This window comes from Xenopus laevis, chromosome 1L (assembly GCF_017654675.1).
Source record: "Xenopus laevis strain J_2021 chromosome 1L, Xenopus_laevis_v10.1, whole genome shotgun sequence".
Lineage (NCBI taxonomy): Eukaryota > Metazoa > Chordata > Amphibia > Anura > Pipidae > Xenopus > Xenopus laevis.
The window spans coordinates 180671991-180694312 of NC_054371.1; the positions used below are offsets into that span (position 1 = coordinate 180671991).

General features: G+C 38.4%; 1 protein-coding gene across 1 annotated transcript in view; it reads left to right on the forward strand.

The window, feature by feature from the left end:
* The window catches only part of osbp2.L (oxysterol binding protein 2 L homeolog), a 136589-nt gene that overhangs the window by 97118 nt on the left and 17149 nt on the right, over window positions 1-22322 (forward strand). Inside the window, exons 5-7 of the mRNA XM_018263951.2 lie at window positions 2448-2565; window positions 7490-7556; window positions 10280-10444. Of these exons, the coding sequence (XP_018119440.1) occupies window positions 2448-2565; window positions 7490-7556; window positions 10280-10444 (350 nt within the window). The remainder of the gene's footprint in view (window positions 1-2447; window positions 2566-7489; window positions 7557-10279; window positions 10445-22322) is intronic.

The following is a 22322-nucleotide window of genomic DNA, read 5'->3' on the forward strand; positions in this document are numbered from 1 at the left end:
TCTTGTGTCCCCCAAAGGGGGCCAGTTCCAGAGTTCGATCTGTAGGTTTCACTGTAAAGGTAACACTTGTTTTGGAAGCCAGGTGCCATATATAGTTTACCATAGTTTGCCATGTTATTCTCATTCTACAAGATGCTTTGTGTCACTTTTAAGTATGAGGGCCCTGGGTAGAAACTCTGCTTTTGTACTTTGCTGCTTTTGAAACTGCAAAAAATTTTACGGAAATTGAAGAATTTCACCAAAATACAAGGGTCAGTGGGAAACTAAAATCACATGGCAGTTAAAGGGGAAGGAAACCTAGTCGGCGCAAACCCCCCACCCCCCCTCCCGTTGGTTGTCCACCGTCCCTCCTCCCCCCTGGCCTACCCGTCCCGCTGGGCAAATGCCCCTAACTTGTTACTTACCCTTCTGCGCAGGTCCAGTCCAGGGAGTTCACAGACGACATCTTCTTCTGCGCGATCTTCTTCCTGCTGTGAACAGCGTTTTGGCGCATGCGCAGTAGGATCATTTCGCCGGTACGGATCTACTGCGCATGCGCCAAAAGTCACGCACATGCGCAGTAGATCGTACCGGCAAAATGATCCTACTGCGAATGAGCCGTTCAAAGCAGGAAGAAGATCGCGTGGAAGATGTCGTCTGTGAACTTTAAAGGGATTCTATAACAGGAAAATATGATCCATCAGTTAATAGCAATCCTTCAGCAGATCTTGCATTGAAATCAGTTTTTCAAAAGAGCAAACAGATTTTTTTTCAATATTATATTTCGAAATCTGACATGGAGCTAGACATGTTGTTAGATTCCCAGGTGCCCTCAGTCACGGGACTTGTGCTCTGATATACTTCAGTAACTCTTTACTGCTGCACTGCAAGTTGGAGTCCTATCACCGCCCCCCCCCCAGCAGCCTATCAACAGAACAAGGGATGGTAACCAGATAACAGCACCCTGACACCTGCATTGCTAAAAATGTTCCCATGCCCCACCTAGTGGTAGATATGAGGACAGCACTTAATAGTAAAAATCCAAGTCCCGCTACCCAAGTTATGATCCTTCAGTTACATTGAGTTGGAAAAACAATAGCTTATCTGAAAGCAATTCCATTGTGAAGTGCTGGCTCTTTCTGAGAAAATGACCTGAGATGGCTGCCTACACAAAAAAAACTAAAAAAAATAAATGTATTGGTTCAAGAAATTGATAACTTACCACACAAGGGAAAAGTTGCCCTCAGCACGGGGAGTGGACAAACCGAAAAAAACTTTGGAGCAGGCACTCAATAAAGGTAATCTTCCACCAGGCAAATAAATTCAAAGTGAAGAGTTTATTGTGTACACAGCCTTACGCGTTTCGTGACAAAACGTTTTTTTTCAAGAATAAAACAGTGTTATTTAGTAATAAAACTATACCATAAAAAATTACACTAAACTATAACTAAAAAAAATATCGTACCAACTAGATAGCCTTTCTTTAAATCAGGTTGCCTAAAACCCCCTTTTCATTTTCCATCAATTATACACTGTAGTAAATGCCGCTGTCTCTCCAGATTGCAAAGAAGCAGCAGATGTGGAAGGCTAGAGGTGAATTTTTTTTTTTATGGCGATACAAGTGATACATGAAAAAATTCTAGTGCACATTCATGAAAAAAAAGGTTCACTGCCAGCAAAATCAACTGTACCAGCCAAAAAATGTGCTCATCCTTAGTTGCAACCTTTTTCAGATTTTAGAAGCTACAGTCCCTTCTTTGTCACTGAAACATTTCTTTAATCATTTCCTGAAGAAAGCTTCCAAGCCACTTCAGAATTCTGTTTTATCTTTATGTTCACTTGATCTGTGTAAGAAATATTATTGCCAGAGGTTCTCTTACTCAACCTGCAGCAACTGATAGAGTAAGCGGTTCCATAGATAAAATACACATTCCTAACAGACCGCAGTATTACACAATTCCAGGTGCCTTCCCATGTGCCACATCCAATGTTATTTACATGATATTGTGTACTAAATATTGGTGGGCTCTGCCTTGGAGAGACAGGTCAGAAATCTAAGGCTTTGGATCCATGTCCTTTCACCAACAACTGATCGGGGTTCTGGGCCAAAGGCAGTGGAAGTGAAGTCACATGTATACTTGTTGCGTTGTGATGTCATTCTGCTTATATCACTGTGCATGTGCCAATGGGTGCAAAAAGATCCGGTACCTAGGGCAGCACTGGACCAAAATACAGCCCTGTAAATTACTGTGTGAGGACCTTTTTATGTGACCAAGTGTACCAATTTTAGGTTTCCTGTTTAATGAGGCCATTATGGGATATTTTCTTTCTTTCTTGTTGCTTGCCCTTTACTTATGAATTGATTTGTGGTTTGTTGTTTTAACCACTAGGTGTGTATTATAACCTCAAAAATTGAGTGTGGATTATTATTGATAAAAAATAGCTTAAATACTTACATTTGCTTATAGGGAATGCCCAGGCTATAAAAGGGGAAGCCAGTGATGAAGATGAGGAGACAGAGTACTTTGATGCCATGGAGGACGCACCAGCTTTTATCACAGTAACAGCTGACCCTAAACAGCACAGGTACTGTTATATCTGTACAAACAATTTGCATGATAAATATTACCATTTGGGAAAACACTAAATATTTTACACTGATTAATAATTTGGATTTCCCCAGTAACTTTGTGAAATTCTGTTGTATTACCGAGAGACCTGTAAAATTTTGTATATCATAGGATCATCAAGACAACTATATGGGGGAGATTTATCAAGGGTCGAATTGAAAATTCTAATTTCGAATTCAAATTTTCTAGTTTTTTTTTGGGATCAATTTACAGTTTTTTGCAGCCTTCCTGACATTCGAGTTTTTTTCGGGGGAAAAAGTTGGAATCGAGTTTTTAAAACTGAAATCGAGTTTTTAAAACTGGAATCGAGTTGTTACAACTCGAATCTAGTTGTTAATTCGATTCAAATTTGATTCATGTTTTCGGGTTGATCCTATTCACCCGAGTTTGACAAATGCAATTTTATTAATAAATTTTGATTGGTCTAATTTCGAGTTCATGGGAGTTTATGGGAGTTTTTATGCATTACCATAAAAAGGTCTTTAATAGAGGTCATGGAACTCATAGGTGGCTTCTAATATCCTAATATACAACACAAGTGTACATTAGTTTTTTTATGGGATCCATTTAATAATAAAACAGTACCTTGTACATGATGGTAACTAAGCTGTGTAAATCCATATTGGTGGCAAAACAATCCTATATGTTTTTTTTTAAGTTTTTCAACTTTTGTTTATTACACATTGATTACAATTTAGTTATAAATTATAATTAAAAACATAAAGTTTATAAAGGAAAGTTCCTTTATTTATAACTAAATTATAATCAACTTGTCCTACACAAAAGCCATAAATAGCATGTAAAATATATTTTTGTAAACAGGGCTTACTGTTGTCACTGGAACTTGTTACAGTGTTTGGAGTATTATCTGTACATTTTCTATAATGCTATAATGGGAAGTCTTGTGTAATATACCCAGTGTCATATAGTTGTCCTTGTTAGTTCCAAGGCTCTAGCACCCCCACTTCAGTTTCAAGAGTGCTATTATAGGGAAAGGACTCGTTATTCAAAAAGCTCTGAATTATGGGAAGACAATCTCCCATTGAGTCCATTCTAACCAAATAATTAACATTTTTAAAAATGATTTCCTTATTTAATAATAAAACTTGTACTTGATCCGAACTAATATATAATTAATCCTTTTTGAAGCCAAAACAGTCATATTGGGTTTATTTAATGTTAATTACTAGACTAAAAGTAAGGTGATCTAAATTATTGAATGGCCCCTTATCCAGAAAACCCCAGGTCCCAAGGATTCTGGAAAATAGATCCTATACCTGTATTTCCTTTTGAATTTATATTTTGCATTGTTCCCCCGGTAGTAATCAGATTCCTGCTTTATCAGCAGTCAATGCAAGCAATTCAGCTCCAGGTGGATCATTCATATCATAGGCAAGCGCTCAGTAGGAGAAGGTAGTGTGGTTGCCCTCTTTTTGGCCCAAGCAGAGTGGGAGTTTCACAGTAGAAGCTTTTTATACTGCTGCCTCACAGTGGAGAAGGTTTCCATACTATGCAAGTGTGTGAGTTAGTAGATGCTTGAAGACTGAATAACTGCTTTTACTCTTCCTGTATGTCACTTGCTTTAATTAGCCTGTGTTATATTGGTAAAGATATGAAGTAGCCAATACGTTCAAGAGGATTAGGGTGCAAAGCTATCGCTTGGTTTAAACTCCTTTCCTTCATCATGATTGCTGCTGAATCCACATCATTAATGGGCGCAGAGTTAATAATCTAGCTCACTGTCAGACATAATTATTCTACACAGGTCTCTGCAATCTCCTTATGCCCAATGACAACTCACAGCACAACAGTGAAAGCTGTGCAACCATCTGGTATGCCGATAATAAAATGGTAGCAGTGTAAATTGTGGGCACAAAGATTATTTTTTAAAAGAACTCTCAGATTGTGCTTAGTACAGATGTTTGTATTATTCTATGGAATCTATTTGTAAAGCCTATGTGAACACCTAGGAAGTTGTCCTTGTAATGGAGAGTTTCATTTGCAATCCTGTCTGATCCTGTCCACATTCCCATGCTCATGCCATGCCTTTGGGTGGGCTATTGGAGTGACATAGAACAGTGATCCCCAACCAGTGACTCATGAGCAACATGTTTCTCACTGACCCCTTGGATGTTGCTCCCAGTGGCCTCAAAGCAGATGCTTATTTTATTTCATGGTTTGGAGGCAAGTTTTGGTTGGATACAAAACAGGTGTACTGTCAAATAGAGCCTCCTGTAGGCTGCCGGTCCGCATTGTGGCTACAAAATAGCCAATCACAGCACTTATTTGGCACTGCCAGGAAATTTTTTGATGCTTGTCTTGCTCCCCAATTCTTATTACATTTGCATGTAGATCATGCGTAAAAAAAAAAAAGTTGGGGACTCCTGGCATAGAAGTTTGCAGGCAGGTCAACTCATATAACCGAGGAGGTAGAAAATAATACATTGTTTCAGCAAATAAAAGGAGCAAATAGGAACAAACAGTGAATGGTCATTTTAATAACCCGCACATTTCTGAAAAGGGGGTTATTTAAAACAGCAGAGTTGGGGAAGATTACAGGTCTTTGTGCTTCAAAATGTAGTGCAAGGAATCACTCACTCCTGATGAATACTGTACTTAAATAAAGTCCAAGGTTATGAAAGTCCCGGTTGGTATGTTCCAAAGTTCAGCAAAAAACACGGTCGGGCTCTCCTCTTCCCGTTCAAAAGAATAGATTCAATAAGATGAGTTGCTGTATTCCTCAAAAAACAAGTTGTTGAGGACGGAACAAAACAGGTTTAAAATAATATAGTGTAGTAATTCTATAAATAATTTAAAACACCCTTTGTGCTGTTAAGTGATTAATTAGGTGGTATAGTTACCATGTGCTATTTCGCTTCCAAAAAAACCGATAATTATAGATATAAGTATAAACAATAAACTTAGTGTATGTTGCATAAATCGCAACTTTGTGCTTCAAAATGTAGTGCAAGGAATCACTCACTCCTGATGAATACTGTACTTCCTGTGTTCATAGGCACATAGGCATCCCCTATCTTACCCCTTACCCACTGCCTAATTTGAGTAAGATGCACAAGTTAGTTAGCACTAGCAAGCTTGGTGCAGTGAAGCCCTGTCCTTACCACCTGCCTACAGGCAGATGTGCTCTCTGCACTAAGAGCAGTATTCATCTGAAGGTCCAGGCCCACCAGGGCTGCTGCATCAGGGTAGCAAGCTGGTATCACAGATCCATTTGAGCTCTATTCAAGAAATCTGTTTTTCACATGCCATCAACTTCAGTTACAAGAAGAAACACCTACAACGCTAAGAAAAGATATGTTCTATTAACTTATTGCCCTTTAGAAAATTATCGAGCTCTAAGCTATTACACAGCCTCCTGACAAACTAACATTCACGTACCCCCAAGAGAAAAGGCCAATATACCTGAATGCGCGTGAATTATGGATATTTTCGATTACAGATATATTCTTTTTTACTGGCAGCTGAGACGTTCATTCTTGTGCTGTCGTCAGCTATAGCTGCCCTGGAAAGGGGAGATCAATATGCAATATCTTGGCTTCTATAATAAAACACCAGTCCCAGGGGATATTTAAAGAATCAACAGACAAACGCAAAAACTATCGCTAAAATGCTTGTGCTGTTAAAGAAAGTGAAAGTATAACGGCATGTATGATTCAATATTAAAAAAATAAAATTAACAGAAATCACTGCGTAGGGTTTAACAAATAATGCAGTTAATGGAATTTTTTTTATAATCTAACTTCATTTGCTAACCTTGTGGTTGTGGATAGAAAACATACAGATATGGGATCTGTTTCCAGATAACGGGTTTCCGGATAATGGATCCCATACATGTACCATAAAAGGACCAAAAACCCTGAATGTCTAGTTATGATGTTTATAGTAATGTAATTATGGGATATTTGCCACATGAATATATACTGTATATATGGGGGCAGATTTACTAAAGAGCAAAGTGGCTAATGCTAGTGACTTTTCGCCAGCATTGCCACCCGTAGGGAAATCGCCAAATCACACAGTCGCAGGCGCCAATTCGCTAGCGAACAGGGCCGTCACTAGCGTTCATTCACACTCTATCGCCATATTGTCAAACGATCGTTACTCTGCAAATTTACTAAAGCGCGGATTTTACTGAACGTTACCTCTTTCGAAGTGTGAAGTTCTATAAAGCAGCTAGATCTTCCTCAATCTTCTGTCACTTACATCATATCCTGGGGCCGAAAATGCATCAAAGTTTCAAAATCGCTGGCAAATTTTCCTTTTCTGAAGCGGAATTGCCTGCAAAAGCCCTGACTTGAACTTTTTTTGGCTAACTTGTTTTCTCCAGATATTTCATAACATATGGAACATTCATTTTACAGTGGGCTTGTGTGTAGGGCATTATATTAACTCTCAATTAAGGTTCCCTGGACATTTGTAATAAAAAGGGGTAACTTCAAGCATTTGCAACAACGTTTATAATAAAGACCTCCATACAACTTTAAATTACCCGCCATTTGCAAATTGACCTAAGCGCAAGATCACTAGCGAGTAGTGAATGTTTTGCTAGGCACAAACGAACGCTAGCGCAACTTCGCTATGAGATGCTTGCACAAGTGTGTGTGTGTGTATGGTGTGGGGTGGAATAAGACTGGGGGTATAACGCATGCATTCCTACAAAAACCTTTTTTATACAAAGCCTCATTTAAATGTAGACCATTTCAGCATCTATTTCTGATATGTGTGGCACAAGGCCCTAACTATTACACTTAATGGAAGCATTAGTTACAGAGGACCAGTGGCTGTTATATTATCCTGGTTAAAATACTGTATCTTATCTTGCGCAGTTGCCATTTGTAATGCAACACTATATTTTCCAGGCATTCTGGGAGCAACCTGAGCAGTGCTAGTGGAGGCCACCCAGATGACTGGCATCTTGAAGAAAATGTGAGTATATCTGCAGTATCTAGATTAGGGATGCCCGACATGTGGCCCTTCAGATCTTTTTAACTGTGTTTAGAAAGTGCCTTTTCCTTTTCTAACTTGTATTTTATGTGAAATCAGTATGTTTTGGCTTGTAAGCATTATTGTTCTAATCCAATGGTGTATTTATAAAATGATTGAGATTATTACTGTACATTTGTTTTTTTTCTCTAAATAGCACTGTATTTTGCAGTATGACTATGTAACACTTGGCATTTTGAGCTCCTCAACTTGTAGTTGTTCTATAACCCCCTATACTTACCAGGGGGTAATTTCCTTTGATATACCAGGAATGACAGTCAATGTTAAGCTATGGGCACTAACCTTGGGTTTCAGGTTTTGATTACAGTTATAAGAAGCAGCCATTATCGGACATGGTTCTAACAAATGGAGAGCACAACATGCTGTTATTGTTTAAGAAGATTGACAGAGTGCCCCATCTGTAATACTAAAATTAGGAAAAGTATATGGAAAGCTGCATTACATATACAATATATACACAATATGTTACTTACACAATATGTAGTACTGTAGTACTGTTGTTGTAATACAGTTGCTGGGGGGCTCAGAGGAAAGGGGTCCAGACTGCTTTCTCTATAGCAGACCTCACTGTCGAGGCCCCCCTGCCCCCGAGCCACCAAGTGACCACAAGGTCTGCTTCCTCTATTGCTTTAAAAATCCCCCCTCCCCAACTTCTCTCTTACCTAACTTGCGTACGCAGCGGGGAGCAGGGGGATACGTCTGGGAAGGTGGGCTGGCAGGTGGAGGTTGGGCAGGATAGGCGCGTGCCGTGCCCCTCCAAAGATGTTTTTGCAGGGGGGCCCAGCATACCATTGTTATGCCACTGGGCACAATGAAAATACTTGAAACTTCTACAATTAGCTTGCCACTCTAATGAGTTGGAACAAGCTGCAAATATTTTTGTTATGTTACTCCATATGCTGTTCCATAGGCACTTTTATTGCTATTGAGTAAAATAAAATCAGCTTACATCACTTTTAAGTATCCTCAGGCACGAAGTGTTACACTGGCCATAAATATAGTCTGTATGGAGATACTTTAGTAGTCCAAAGAGTTGGCTTGACAGAAGACATTATGGGGCAGATTCCCTAAAAGTGACTAACGCTAGTGAAAATTCCCCAGTGCAACATCATTTTGTAACTACGCCGATTCCCTAACTGGTGCAGGCGTCACTTCGCTAGCGATGGAGATAGACGCTAGCGTTGCTTCGCATTCTAACGCCAGGCAAATTTTTGCTCTGGCGAACGGATGTAACTCTGCAAATTCACGAAGATGCGGATTTTACTGAACGTTACCTCTTGCGCCAGACTTGCCTTCATATGGTCTCAGACCAGGCAAAGTGCAATGGAGTGGATAGGAATTTTCTAAGTCCCAAAAAAATGCTGCCGTTATAGCCTGAAAAAGACCGTAAATTTTTTTTGGGGTAACTGGGTTTCCTAACATATGACACATAAACTATACAAAGGGCTCATGTGTAGGGCATTATAACAACTCTATTTTCTTTTATTAAGGTTCCCTGGGCTTGTGTAGTGTAATGTATTTGCTGCAACATATACGTCCATTCAACTTTCACTTCCCGGCCGTATGCAAATTAGCCAACGATAGCGCAACTTCTCTTTGCTTGCCGAAGTAACGATGGCGCAACTTCGCCAGTGTTCGGCGCCCTGGACGCAACTTTGCATCTTAGGCAATTAGCATTGTCCTGGCGATTTTACGCCTGGCGTGTTGTGAAGTGGGTGAAGCGGTCGCTATCGAATTTGCGGCGCATAGGGAATTTGCCCCTATATAAGGATATTATATGTTATATAGATTATATATAGAAAAAAAGGAGGAGACATCTTAGAGAAAAATGGAGAAGGAAGACAAATAAATGGATGCAGAAAGAGTGGGTGGAATAGAAAACAAATAACAAGAAATGACATGGCATTTGGGAGCAAGAGAGAGAGAGAAAAGGATTTTGACGAGTAGGGAATAGTCAACCGACCATCTCTTTACCATTTTATATTTAGCATAAATTCCACAGTGTTTGCTTCATGCTCCATGCATAATTTCATGTCCCCAGAGACAATTAATATGTACTTTTAGCTGCTCTTTACAGCTGTTCACAGCTGGGCACAGCGTATTACAGAATAAATTTAGCAGCTGCCTTATTTTTGTGTAATTATAATTAGGGCACATTAGAGCAAAACTATACTAAGGTGATCCCATGAAGCAATATGCACAAATATTACTCTATTTCATAGAAATATTCTGCAAGAATATGTTACCTTAAGTCATGGAGAAAGAGAAAGTCTGCCTTTCAGTAGAGACAAGTGTTAAATCTCATTTACCTACCACCAAATAGCCTCCTTCACTAAACATGGTGACCTTCAACTGGCAAATCACTCTAGTCTAGGAATTCATATGAACAGTTAAAGGGGATTGCTGCGTTTATCTTCTAATTTTAAGTTGTGTTTTCTATTTAATGTATTTATGTAATTTGTTATGTAACAATATAAACAACCATTAATTATAGCTATAGGCTTGTGTTTTGTTATCCATTTTGGGTCAGTGCATATGTGGGACTGCTGGGTCAAACATCCAGATGTTCTGCATGGCAAATAAAATCTCTCTAAGATGATCATGTGAATGCTATTCTCTAATTATCCATTGCTTCTCATTCACAGGCATTTCATAGTTCCCAGGAAAGTAATCATGAATCTAAGCGCAAGGAACTTATACCTAAGAAAAGGAGAAGAACACGTATTCCTGACAAACCAAACTACAGCCTTAATCTATGGAGTATAATGAAGAACTGCATTGGCAAAGAGTTATCCAAAATCCCTATGCCTGTACGTGAGTTTCTTTATTATTTCCAGCACTGGGGCACTGAGAGAGAGAGAGAGGGAGGATGTGGTAATTTTATTTATTTTCCTTGAAAACAGAAAATACAATACTCTTGTCCCAAGAAAACTAGTGGTTGCAGATTTATCAAAATTACTGATTTATTGAATTATATCTATCAATGGGTGGAAGTTAGAACTCACCATTTGATTAATACGGTTCTACAAATCCATAGGAAAGATAAATCTGCCCCAATGTATTGTTAGTGGAAGAAAACAAATTGGATTTGCATAAAAAAGTAAATAATAGTCAACAAGGTATAATACTAAGGGTATAATAGTGTGTAGGTGGGGGTTGTGGGGCACCTGAAATCAATTTAAGATGAGATTTGGGGCAAACTCTTATTTGCTCTACTAGATATTCCCTTCATGTTAGACAAAGTCAAAAACCTTATCTATCCAAGTAGCTACTCCCAATAGACATCTGATATATCTGAATCACTAGACAGCCCAACCATATCAGCAAAAACAACTTATGATATTGATATAATCATTTGTGCTTGTGACCTACACATGGGATATTCTTATTAGTTATGTTTGGTGCTCCCAAGGTTCCTCAACTGGGTTTTGGGGTGCTGATCAAGATACTGATTCATTAGGATTTGGTAACCTTAATTTGTCTTCTACGGGTAAAGCAGCAAATGGGATGGACTCAAGCCTTCGAAGTTCAAATTGCACCTGAATGTCTCATTTGAACCACTTGCAAAACTTCTTATTTTGGTGGCAGATTTACATATAGGGGTAGATTTGGTAACATAAGGAAGATGAGATTTCAAATCTGCAGAGTTCTGCATATGTGATCTCAAAATTACTAACGTTGCAGAGTTCAGATCCACAGTTTATCAACAGGGACAGTTTTGTAGCTATTGTGTAAACCAGCAACGTGTTTGCCCAGTTAGAGGATATTATCTGTATCCCAGGTTGTAGACTAGCTCAATGGAACTTTAAAATATATGCTTAGATATTAGTGTGCATCAAAGAAGATTATAACCAAAGTAAAAACTAGTGCAACATGAATGGTTATTTTGTGATTGAGGGCTATTTTTGCCTTCTGAATAAAGTCTTTGAAATGGGTTTGTCTGCTTTATGATAGTGGATGCTTATTAGACACATAAGGGCATATGTATGTCTGCAAGGGCAGTGAGCAAACGGCAGTTCTGAGCACAAGTACCATGTTTTTTTCCCACAATGCAGTTTTTTATGGATTTCTGGTATTATTGCAGTTGCAACAAGACTATGCGTTTGATGGAATTGCCTGCCAGAACTGATTGCCCAATGTGTGTATTAAATATTTTTGCAGTCCGTCTCATCATTTTCAGTATTCGCAGCAAAAGTTCCAGTGTTTGGTGAACAAGTGATGTGTGCACCCTATTCTTTTGGTGCAATTGAAGCACAATACTGAGGAAACCCTGGAGCTACAGCCTGGTCCTGGTGGTGGTGGTAGCTCCAGGTTTCCCCAGTATCAGTAGGCACAACTCTCAATGCATAATGGAAGTTAGGAAGGACTAGGCAGGGTCGAGTGCAACTAAATGGAAGTGCATTTTTATGCACTTTATTGGTGATGTTGTGCAGTGTGCAACTAACTGTGGGGAAAATGTGGGGACTAAAATTGCACTTGTAGATATACATGTACCCTATAGTACTTGAGGACAGGATGGGATATACTGTATAATGTAGCTATGCACCTACTAAGAGCTGTTGGGTGTGACAAGAATGATTCTGCACCTGTGTTTCTTTCCCACATGGCAGAGGTCTTTCTGAGTGGCATTCACTATACACAGTGTTGTGTAAATAAGGTTATTTAGAACATGCAATAGGTTTGGAGAGAGAAAAGGGCAAAGGTTACATGCACATTACTAGCACCATAGTAACATCATGAGGTTATTTATGAAAGGTTGAGTTTGTGAGGTTTTTCCTACCTCGTATCAATTCAAATGTTTGCTTATTTATGAAAAAACCTGAATGTAAAAAACTCGATTGAATGCAAAAAACTCAAATTGGTGAAAAAAACCTTGAATACCTCATATTGATCGAGTTTTCGAGTGCAAACCACCGAAGAAAAAACAAAAATCTTGAAAACATCTTCAAATGGTTTAAGGGACCTCTGCCATTGACTTCTACATGACCTTGACAGGTTTTAGCTGTAGAATTTTTTTCGGATTCCGGCTTTTTGCAGCTTCAGGGCATAATAAATCTCCAAATACTTTAGGTTTTTTTTATCCCGAAAAATGTTTTTACTGAAACTACCCTTGAAAAACTAAAATTTTTTTGAGAAAAACACAACTCGACCTTTAATAAATAACCCCCCTAATGTATAAAGAATAGTGAGATGGTTATATGGAACAAAGATGTACAGAGATCTTGTACGTATATGTATTTACAGGATTGTCTGAGATACTAAATGCTTTGGATCCATTTATATTTGTATGATTGTGGAAATAAAAGTAGGATGTAGATGCTTTCAATGGACGGATTGTATTGCCTGTTACACAATGCAAGTTTTCTCCCCATATTAATGGGATACTGTCATGAGAAAACTTTTTTTTTTTTTTAAATGCATCAGTTAATAGTGCTGCTCCTGCACTGAAATCCATTTTTCATAAGTGCAAACAGATTTTTTTATATTTAATTTGGAAATCTGACATGGGGCTAGACATATTGTCAGTTTCCCAGGTGCCCCCAGTCATGTGATTTGTGTTCTGATAAACTTCAGTCTCTTTACTGCAAGTTATATCACCCCCTCCCTTCCCCCTCAGCAATTGGTCAGCAGAACAATGGGAAGGTAACCAGATAACAGCTCCCTGGTAGATCTAAGAACAGCACTCAATAGTAAAAATCCATGTCCCACTGCAACACCTTTAGTTACATTGAGTAGGAGAAAGAACAGCCTGCCAGAAAGCAGTTTCATAGTGCATCACTGGCTCTTTTTGAAAGCACATAACCAGGCAAAATGACCTGAGATGGCTGCTACACACCAATATTACAACTAAAAAAAATACACTTGTTGGGTTAGGAATTAAATTTTACACGGTGGAGTGAATTATTTGCAGTGTAAAAAGTGTAATTTAGAAATAAAAACGACACCATAAAAATCATGACAGAATCCCTTTAAGGCTTCTGTTCAAGGGCTCCATTACAACCATCCTGCCTTCCTGCTGAAGCTAACCTCTAATCCACAAGCTTTTATATTCCCAGTATACAAGTTATTGGCTTGGTCTTTGCTTGGTTTGCTTTTGTAGGCATGATATATTTTCGTTTGGCCTCTTTTCAAATTCAGCTTTCTCCACAGGACTGTAAAGTGAATTTGTGAGATACCCCACGGTGTTGTTTAAGGGTCGTAGAATCCAGCCCCAATGGCTTTTGAATCCTTGGTCTTGAAACGTGTAATTATATCCTTGCAGGCTTTCTAGTTATATTCAGGTAAGGGATCATTTAGATTTATTTTAACAGTGGAGCACTTCATAAACCATCTTGTGGAGAAGACCGAATGCTGCTGACAAGGGCACCTGCACTGGTGGTGTTTCAGAGACGTGTGACAGCTCCGCAGCAGGAGTCTTCTTTCATTTAGACAATTTATTGTATGGAGACCTAGCAGTTCCTGTGAACAGATTTCTACCTCAGATTAAACATTTCAGATAAAAATAACAGTGTGAATTCAGCTTGAAGGGTGGCAGAAGTAATTAGCTCGGTGCATTGCAGATTTTACATTTTATATGAAGCCAGATGTCTTAGATAAAGGTATTCTTTAGTCATATACTGGAAACATTTTCCAAAATAAAGAGTAAAGTTACCAATCACAAATACTCTAAATGATTATAAGTAAGGTCACTAGTAATTTGGGTAGTAATACACTTTAATTAGGGTAAAGCCAATATTAGCTTGGACTTGTGTTATGTCCCTTGAAGCCTGGAGATAAACAGTCCAGACGAGGGGCATGGTTGAGACCAGGGACATAGTCCTATAAGTCACTGGAGTTAGGGTGGCCAGTTTGACTTACACAAAAAAGGGGTCAAGAATTGTACGGGTCAAAACTGAACAGGTGGCAACTCTAATTGGAGTGCCTGTTCTTAGGATGAGCATTAGGGGCTTTAGGGGGTGGCTTTAAAAAAACAAACACTATATCCGCTGGTAGAGCCAAAAGTAGCTGGTGGAGGGACTGGCGAATACCCTAACTATATTGCACTGGACTAAAATAGAGCTCTGGTTAGGACATGTCTATCTGTCCCATATCACAATTGTTTCATCTTATAGTTGTTCTCAAGCTCAGTCCTTATTCTATAAGTTTGTGGTATAAAAGGAACCAAGCTACTGTTACATGCTTTATAATAAAGTATGCCCCTGTGCAGTATAACATACAGCCATTTAAAGACGTATTTGCATTATTCTACCTGTAATAAAATAAAAAGGTTAATGTAGTTGGTTGCTATGTGTTACTGCACTATGGCCAGTTTTGCAAACAAGGCCACTGTCTAGTAGCATATATCTATGAAGTGCTAGCATAAAAGGACATTAGGGCATCAGTAACAGCAACAATGTGCAGAAGCATTAAATTATGGATCAAATACAGAAGGTCCTGCCTATTAAAGCTTACGACCTAAGTAGAGAAATCAGTGTACATTGGAAACTTTCTGATACCACGTGTCATGTATTTTTCCAGGGGCTGTGCAAACACACCAATAGGCTGTAGCAACAAGTGAAAGCCAGTCTGATGCAGTAATAATTCTAAATATTGCCAAGGCAGGATACTGCAATGTAATATGAATCCTCAATTGCATACTTGTATTACTTCTGTTATGTAGGACATTTGCTTCTCAAAAGGCATGCCTAGAAATATACAGATCTAATAATGTAATACAGCCTGTGGGTGTAAGTTATGTTACTGCTGGTATCACGGGAAGGCTTAGTGACGCATGCTGCACTAATTAATGTTGGGTGCTGTCAGAAAATCTTCTGTATCAATAGTACGGCCCATATATCAGCACCTCAGCCTTCCCTCTGCAGTACTAGGTATATTGGCTCGAATTAATACAATTAGGATATAAGGTGAATACCTTATATCCTAATTGTATTATTTAGAGCCCATATATACCCCGTTAGCATATACAGACATTATAGATCCCATTTTAGATTCCATATATTCTTTTAAAACAGTATAGAGTTTCATATGTGCTGCTAAAGTGGCAACTGGGGGAAAAATCATTTTGGCCAGATATATATATACTGTATATTTACAGCTCCTGCCCATATTTTGGACTAATTTACACGATAGCTACAAAACAGGATAATTTCCTAAAAGCTTTGTTTTGATTTAGACTATATCACCAGCTGGTGGAAGATTTATGCTTTATCACTAATGCCTTTTCAGAGCAGCTGTTTCTGTGCAAGTCATAAGGTACTGTATGAGATCAAAAGCTTTGCAATGACTGTCCCTGGCAGACCTTTATTTAAAGTAGACCAATTCACTTCCGGAATTTCCCAACCCATCTACCACTGTGATGGTTAAAAGCTAACAGGGCTCATTTACCAATGGTACTGATGCAAGTGCTAAAGTGCCTCTCGGTCCACACAAGGACTGATTTTCATTGATTCTTCCACTGTTTCTTTAAATATAAATAATAGAATCAGAAACCCCAAAGAACACCTTAATTTTTAGCAATTTTCCCTTTGGCTGGTTGTACATTTCCATGCTCTCATGCTTGTTCAAGTACAAAATCAAACAGATACCTGGAATCCTGGGAAAGTGCTGCTTCCCCATATGTCTGCTGGTTTGCTGATGACTTCTTAATGGCCCTTTGAGAATGAGAATATTACAGCTTAATGGCTCATTTCTGTTTTGTCACTCAAATGTAATTTAGATTTATTTTATTGCTGTGTGGTCTGTGCATTTCCTTTGCTTTCATCACAGATTTGGTGGGGAGATAATGAATATATTAATAGAAATGATGACTGCTTGCTGTTAAGCCATTGATAAAGTTATATGTGAAGTGCACTTTATGATATTTATATTTCAGCGTTCTTGGCATCTGGGAGGATTTCAAACACTGTAAATCACATGGCAAGGGAGCATTGAGTTGTTTATGATCAGCCAGTATTTGCTTAGTGGGTTGTGAATATTCGTTTTTTAAGATGCATTGATGTAATTACAATTAACACACGTTACTTTGTTTCTTCAGTGTAATGACATATGAGTGACTTAATTTCCTTCAGTTCTTTATTTTATTTATTACTCTTATTTATATAACATATTCTGCAGTGCTTTACAGAGATACACCAGTCCATGCCCCAGTGGAGCTTATAGTCTAAGGTCTCTATCACATTCACACACAGTATGGTCAGAGGCCAATTAAACTGACTGTACCTTTATGGAGCGTGGGAGGAAACCAGAGTATCCCACACAAGTATAGAGAGAAAATACAAACTCCTTGCTGGTAGTGCCCTGGTTGGAATCAAACCTAGGACCCAAGTACTACAAGACAGCAACAATGCACAGCAGGCTAACGTCCTAGATTGCTCCTTTGTGAGTTGGGCAAGGATTCATCCAGCTCTAAATATAGAACTAAAGTGCCATCATCAGTAGAACAGATCCTGGAGATAATATAACGGCAATTTAAAAAACATCTTAGTATCCCTTTAGGGACATGTTATGAGCAAGTGCCCGTTTAACTAGTTCTTTCATGTTTAGATACTTTTGCATTGCTCCCGATGCTATCAGGTCAGTTACTATTAGTTTATGCCCCTGATACATTTATTGTCATAATGCTTTGTGGCAGAAGAGAACAAATTTAGAAGCCTATATGCTTTTATTTTTATTTGAATTATTGAGACCCCGAGCAGTAATGTACCTAATACTGATATTTTGAAGGCCGAACATGACTCTTAGGGGTATATTTATCAAAGAGTGAAGTTAGAGGTCACCACAGTGAAATTCTGCCACTCTCCATTCATTTCTATGTAATTTTGAAAGGCATATTTATCAAAGGATGAACTTTCACCCATTGATAAATACTTAGATTTTTTTGATGTTACTGTTCCTTTAAGGAACAATGTTATGCCTGTTAGGGCCCATGCACATTTTCCCATGGGATTACGAAGCCAATATGCACTGGTATAGTTACCCTTGAACGTTTTCTTCGGTCTCTTACACCCTTGCTTCCATCCCAAGCAAAATTCAAACAAAAGTAAAGTTTGGGTGAAGAAAAACCAGATATGCGCAAGATTTGCTGCAAAGGTGCCTTTAATCACCAACACACAACATGTTTCGAGCACAGTGCTCTTTTTCAAGTACACTTGAAAAAGAGCACTGTGCTCGAAACATGTTGTGTGTTGGTGATTAAAGGCACCTTTGCAGCAAATCTTGCGCATATCTGGTTTTTCTTCACCCAAACTTTACTTTTGTTCCCATGGGATTAGTCAATGACCCTAAGGTCATTAGGTCGAATTCCGAAGTAATGGGAGTTTTATTAAACTCCCATAACTTAGAAATTTGAATAAAAAAAGACCAACTGAAATTTATTTAAAAACAAATCGAAGTTTTTTTGTGCGGGTGAATAGGCTGTATTCGAATTGTTCGAATCAAAGTAAGATCGTATTCGATCGAATTCGACCCTTAGTATTTTTTTAAAATAAAATTTACATTTTTCAAAGACCACCAATTGACTCCAAATAGGTTCTAGGGGGTCCCCCATAGGCTTAAACAGAAATTTTGGCAGGTTTTTGATGGTGAATGGTTGAAGTTTTAAAGAGACAGTTCATGATAAATTTAGTTAATCATATTTTTTTCAAATTTGATTAGAATTTGGACTATTCCCTAGTTGAAGTACTCAAATATAGCTAAAAATTTTAATTTATTTTACTTTGAATTTTCAATTCAACCCTTGATAAATCTGCCCCTTAGTGTCTCTCCAGTAACCAGTTTGGTTTTTTACTTGATCTAAAAGATGTCATTACAGATAGAGATGTCTTACTGCGTGTTTCATTATGTAGATATTTCATACAGTTTTGACAATTTAACTCCCAGGTTTGAAAGCTTATTAAGCAAATGTCAGCATGTATTTTGAGTATAATGAAGGTAAAACTGGATCAAACGCAATTGAAATGCTTAATGAGAAAAAAAGCTCACTATTTTTGGAAATGCACTGTACATGATTTTATCTACAATAGATAAGGCAGATCATGTCTAAAAAAAACACATTAATATAAAAATACAGGGGACCAGAAAAAATGGTATAAAATTATATATTGCTGGGACTACATGGGAAACAGTGTAAAATTTGGAAAAACTCAGGATTCGGTTCGGGATTCGACCAGGATTCGGCCTTTTTCTGCAGGATTCGGATTCGGCCGAATCCTTCTGCCCGTCCGAACCGAATCCTTATTTGCATATGCAAATTAGGGATGGGGACCTTGCTGGTCTTTGCACCCCTTGGTCCTGATCAGCCATTTGTTTTTCTGATTCTCTGTTTCTATAACCAGGGATTGCTTCAGTATGTGATATATTCATGTACCAATAAAATATCCATTGCTTATGAAGTCTGCTTGAAGCACTTATCTCAGGTGTTGTTTTCCTGTTTTATGTATTTAATTGAAAGAGGAGATAATGTCAGTGCAGTCCTCCTAGCAACGTACGAACAGGAATCGTCACAAATCTCAGACGTCAGAATAATTAGAGTGCACTATGCGAATACAGTTACAGTTCTCAATAGCCGGCAGGCAGATTTTTCACCAAAGCCTTAACACAAATATATCTATATATATTTATATCTGAATTTGGGAAAAATCCTTTAATATGTACGGATGCATGAAGTCTGAAACCCTATTTGTATGTAATGTAATAAATGGTCTTCAGTTTTGCTACTTGTCTAGTAACCCATAGCAACCAACCACCAAGCAACATTTATCAGACAGAAAGCAAACATTGTATTGGTTGCTATGGGTTACTAGATGTGGGCAAACCCATTTATTACATTGCCCTGAATGTATTAGGACTAGTAATACATGAATTTAAAATAGATTTATTATGTCATCACTACAGTGAATGCTGATCATTCCTCATCTGAACTATTCCATATTTTACAACATTAAAAGGGCTAGAAAAAACAAATATATTGTTTGGCATTATAAAAATAAAATGCAATTTTAAGACATTTTACAATATACTTTAATTTAAAAAATATATATATATATTTTTTCTAAATGTAATTGCAATTGAAAACAGTATTTGCTTGTCCCCTTCTATTCCCTTCATTGCTAGTCCTGAAAACTTGTACCATTGTAGCAATAGTCTGCTCTCCTGCAACCAAGACTCTAATTCCCACAATGACTTGCATATACAGAGATTAACAGACCAATAATCAAAGTGAATCAGAGAGATGATGCTTTGTACACAGCAGAGTTTCTGGAGGCTCTTGCTGTGCTTCACCCCCCCCCCTTCGCCCACCGGCACATACTTCTTCTATACTGGGGGGCATCACTAGTGCATAGAGTGTAATTGTGCTCTCTCACACTAGATGAGCCAAATTTTTTTTTTACTTGTAAGGGGGGCCCTGGCACCAATGTTTTTTTTAAAATAAACTTTTATGGGGGGCCCTGGCACCAATGTTTTTTTTTTTAACTTATAGGGGGGCCCTGGTCACCAATTATTTTTTTAACTTGTAGGGGGTCCCTGACCACCAATTTTAAAAAAAAAAAAACTTTTATGGGGGGCCCTAGCACCACAGTTTTTTTTTTAATTATTAGGGGGGGCCTGACCATCAATAGCTTTTTATAAGTTGTGTGTGTGGTTACCTTTTTAGCACTGATGTCTGTGTGCATATATGAAACCCCCAAATCCTTTGCGAAAGATTCGAATCCGAATTTGCATATGCAAATTAGTGGTGGGAGGGGGAAAACATTTTTACTTCCTTGTTTTGTGACAAAAAGCCAAGCGATTTCCCTACCTGCCCCTAATTTGCATATGCAAATTAGGATTCGGATTCAGTTCGGCCAGGCAGAAGGATTCGAGCGAATCCGAATCCTGCTGAAAAAGGCCGAATCCCGAACCGAATCCTGGATTCTGTGCATCCCTACTCAAAACACACTGAGCATGTGCAGTGTCACTGGCACCAGAAGGTTGGACCAATAAGCTAAAAGATGGGGAACACAGGGGACAATTATGAAGGCATGGATCATCAATGCTATAGAGCTGGTGAATGTCTGGGCTGGTATAGTAAGGGACCCAAGATGTAGCATTTCTAGTATTATTCTTTACAGACCTGAGTCTTTTTTCAAATGGATTTTGTCATTTAAAAAAAGTATTTTGTTAGCATAAAAACTCAGCATACTTGATCACAACGTGAAAGTCATAAGGGGTCTGTGTACATTTTGCACAGATTTAGAGACTTTGGAATCATGAAACTCCTATGCTGGCTGTGTTGCTGGCTGGCATCTGGCAAATTGAAGATACATATAGAGCTGTGCACTCCAACAGGCTGTTCCTTATCTGAAACTGAATGATCCCCTTAAAGGAGAAGGAAAGCTACGGAGGCATTTTATTGCCAATAGATTAGCTGCAATAGTGCAAGCTAGAATGCTATATTTATTCTGTAGAATGCTTTACCATACCTGAGTAAAAAGCTCTAGAATCTCTCTGTTTGTTTAGAATAGGAGCTGCAGTATTCATGTGGTGTGACATCACTTCCTGCCTGAGTCTCTCCCTGCTCTGGTCTCAGATTACAGTAGAGAAGGGAGGGGGGGGGGGAGAGGAGCAAACTGAGCATGCTCTTGCCCAGGGCAATGAGGTTTAAGCTGAAGGCAGGAAGTCTGATACAGAAGCCCATGTGTACACAATAGAAGGAAAGAAATGAAGCGTTTCTTTTGACAGGGGACTCAGATCAACATTACTTTGGGGGTTTACTGGTATATTTAGATGGACCTTTCTGATAAGGCTTACTTAGTTTTAACCTTTCCTTCTCCTTTAAAACTCCTTGAGGGTTATGTAATAAAAGGCACTGAGCTTGCCCAAGTGCAGTAACCCATAGCAACCACTCAGAGGTAGAATTACTGATCACCTGTTTAAAAGCAAACATCTTGTTTTTTTCTGTGGGTTACTGCTACTGGGCAAACTTTGTTTTTTTTAATTACATATGGGAGCTTATCTATTAAATATACAGCATAATACTTAATATTCCAAGACAGGTCATGCCTTTGTTTACATGTGTGCCTTCCTCCAAGAGTTAAAGATCTTTGTCAACAAAAAAAATCTTTACTGCGTAGTGTCCTATTAACACACATCTGTCTGACAGGCGAAGGACACGATTCTGGAATGAGAACAACATGATCAATAGAGTATGAGACAAGCAGAAGTCTCTGAACCCCACGGGAAGCTTGCTGATGGAACTGTCGTGTTGTTAACCCTCCAAAGGAGAATTTAATATGCTGTTATTTTTAGATCTTCCCCAAGCTGCAAGTGAAGGAGCTCAGCAGTCTCACCTTCTGCGAAGTGACAGAAAATAGCAGTCATCATCAGATAAAACCAGTACATTTGCCATGGTTTTTAAGGGGAACACTATTAATAAATAGAACAGTTTCTATGACAGAATATATACTCAAACCCTACAATGTTAGAATATCCCTACTTGAGCAGAAAGGATTGCGGACAATCATAAATTGTAAGCTCCACTGCTGCAGGGACTGAGGCAAATAATGAACAAACTCTCTAAAGCACTGCTTAAACATGTTACTATATAAACAAAGAGAAATAATTGCTCCATTTTGGTTTATAGATCTTGTTGAATTGTGGCCTAGTAATTGCTATAACAGCCTACAGCATTGCTAATAGTCACAGCATTAC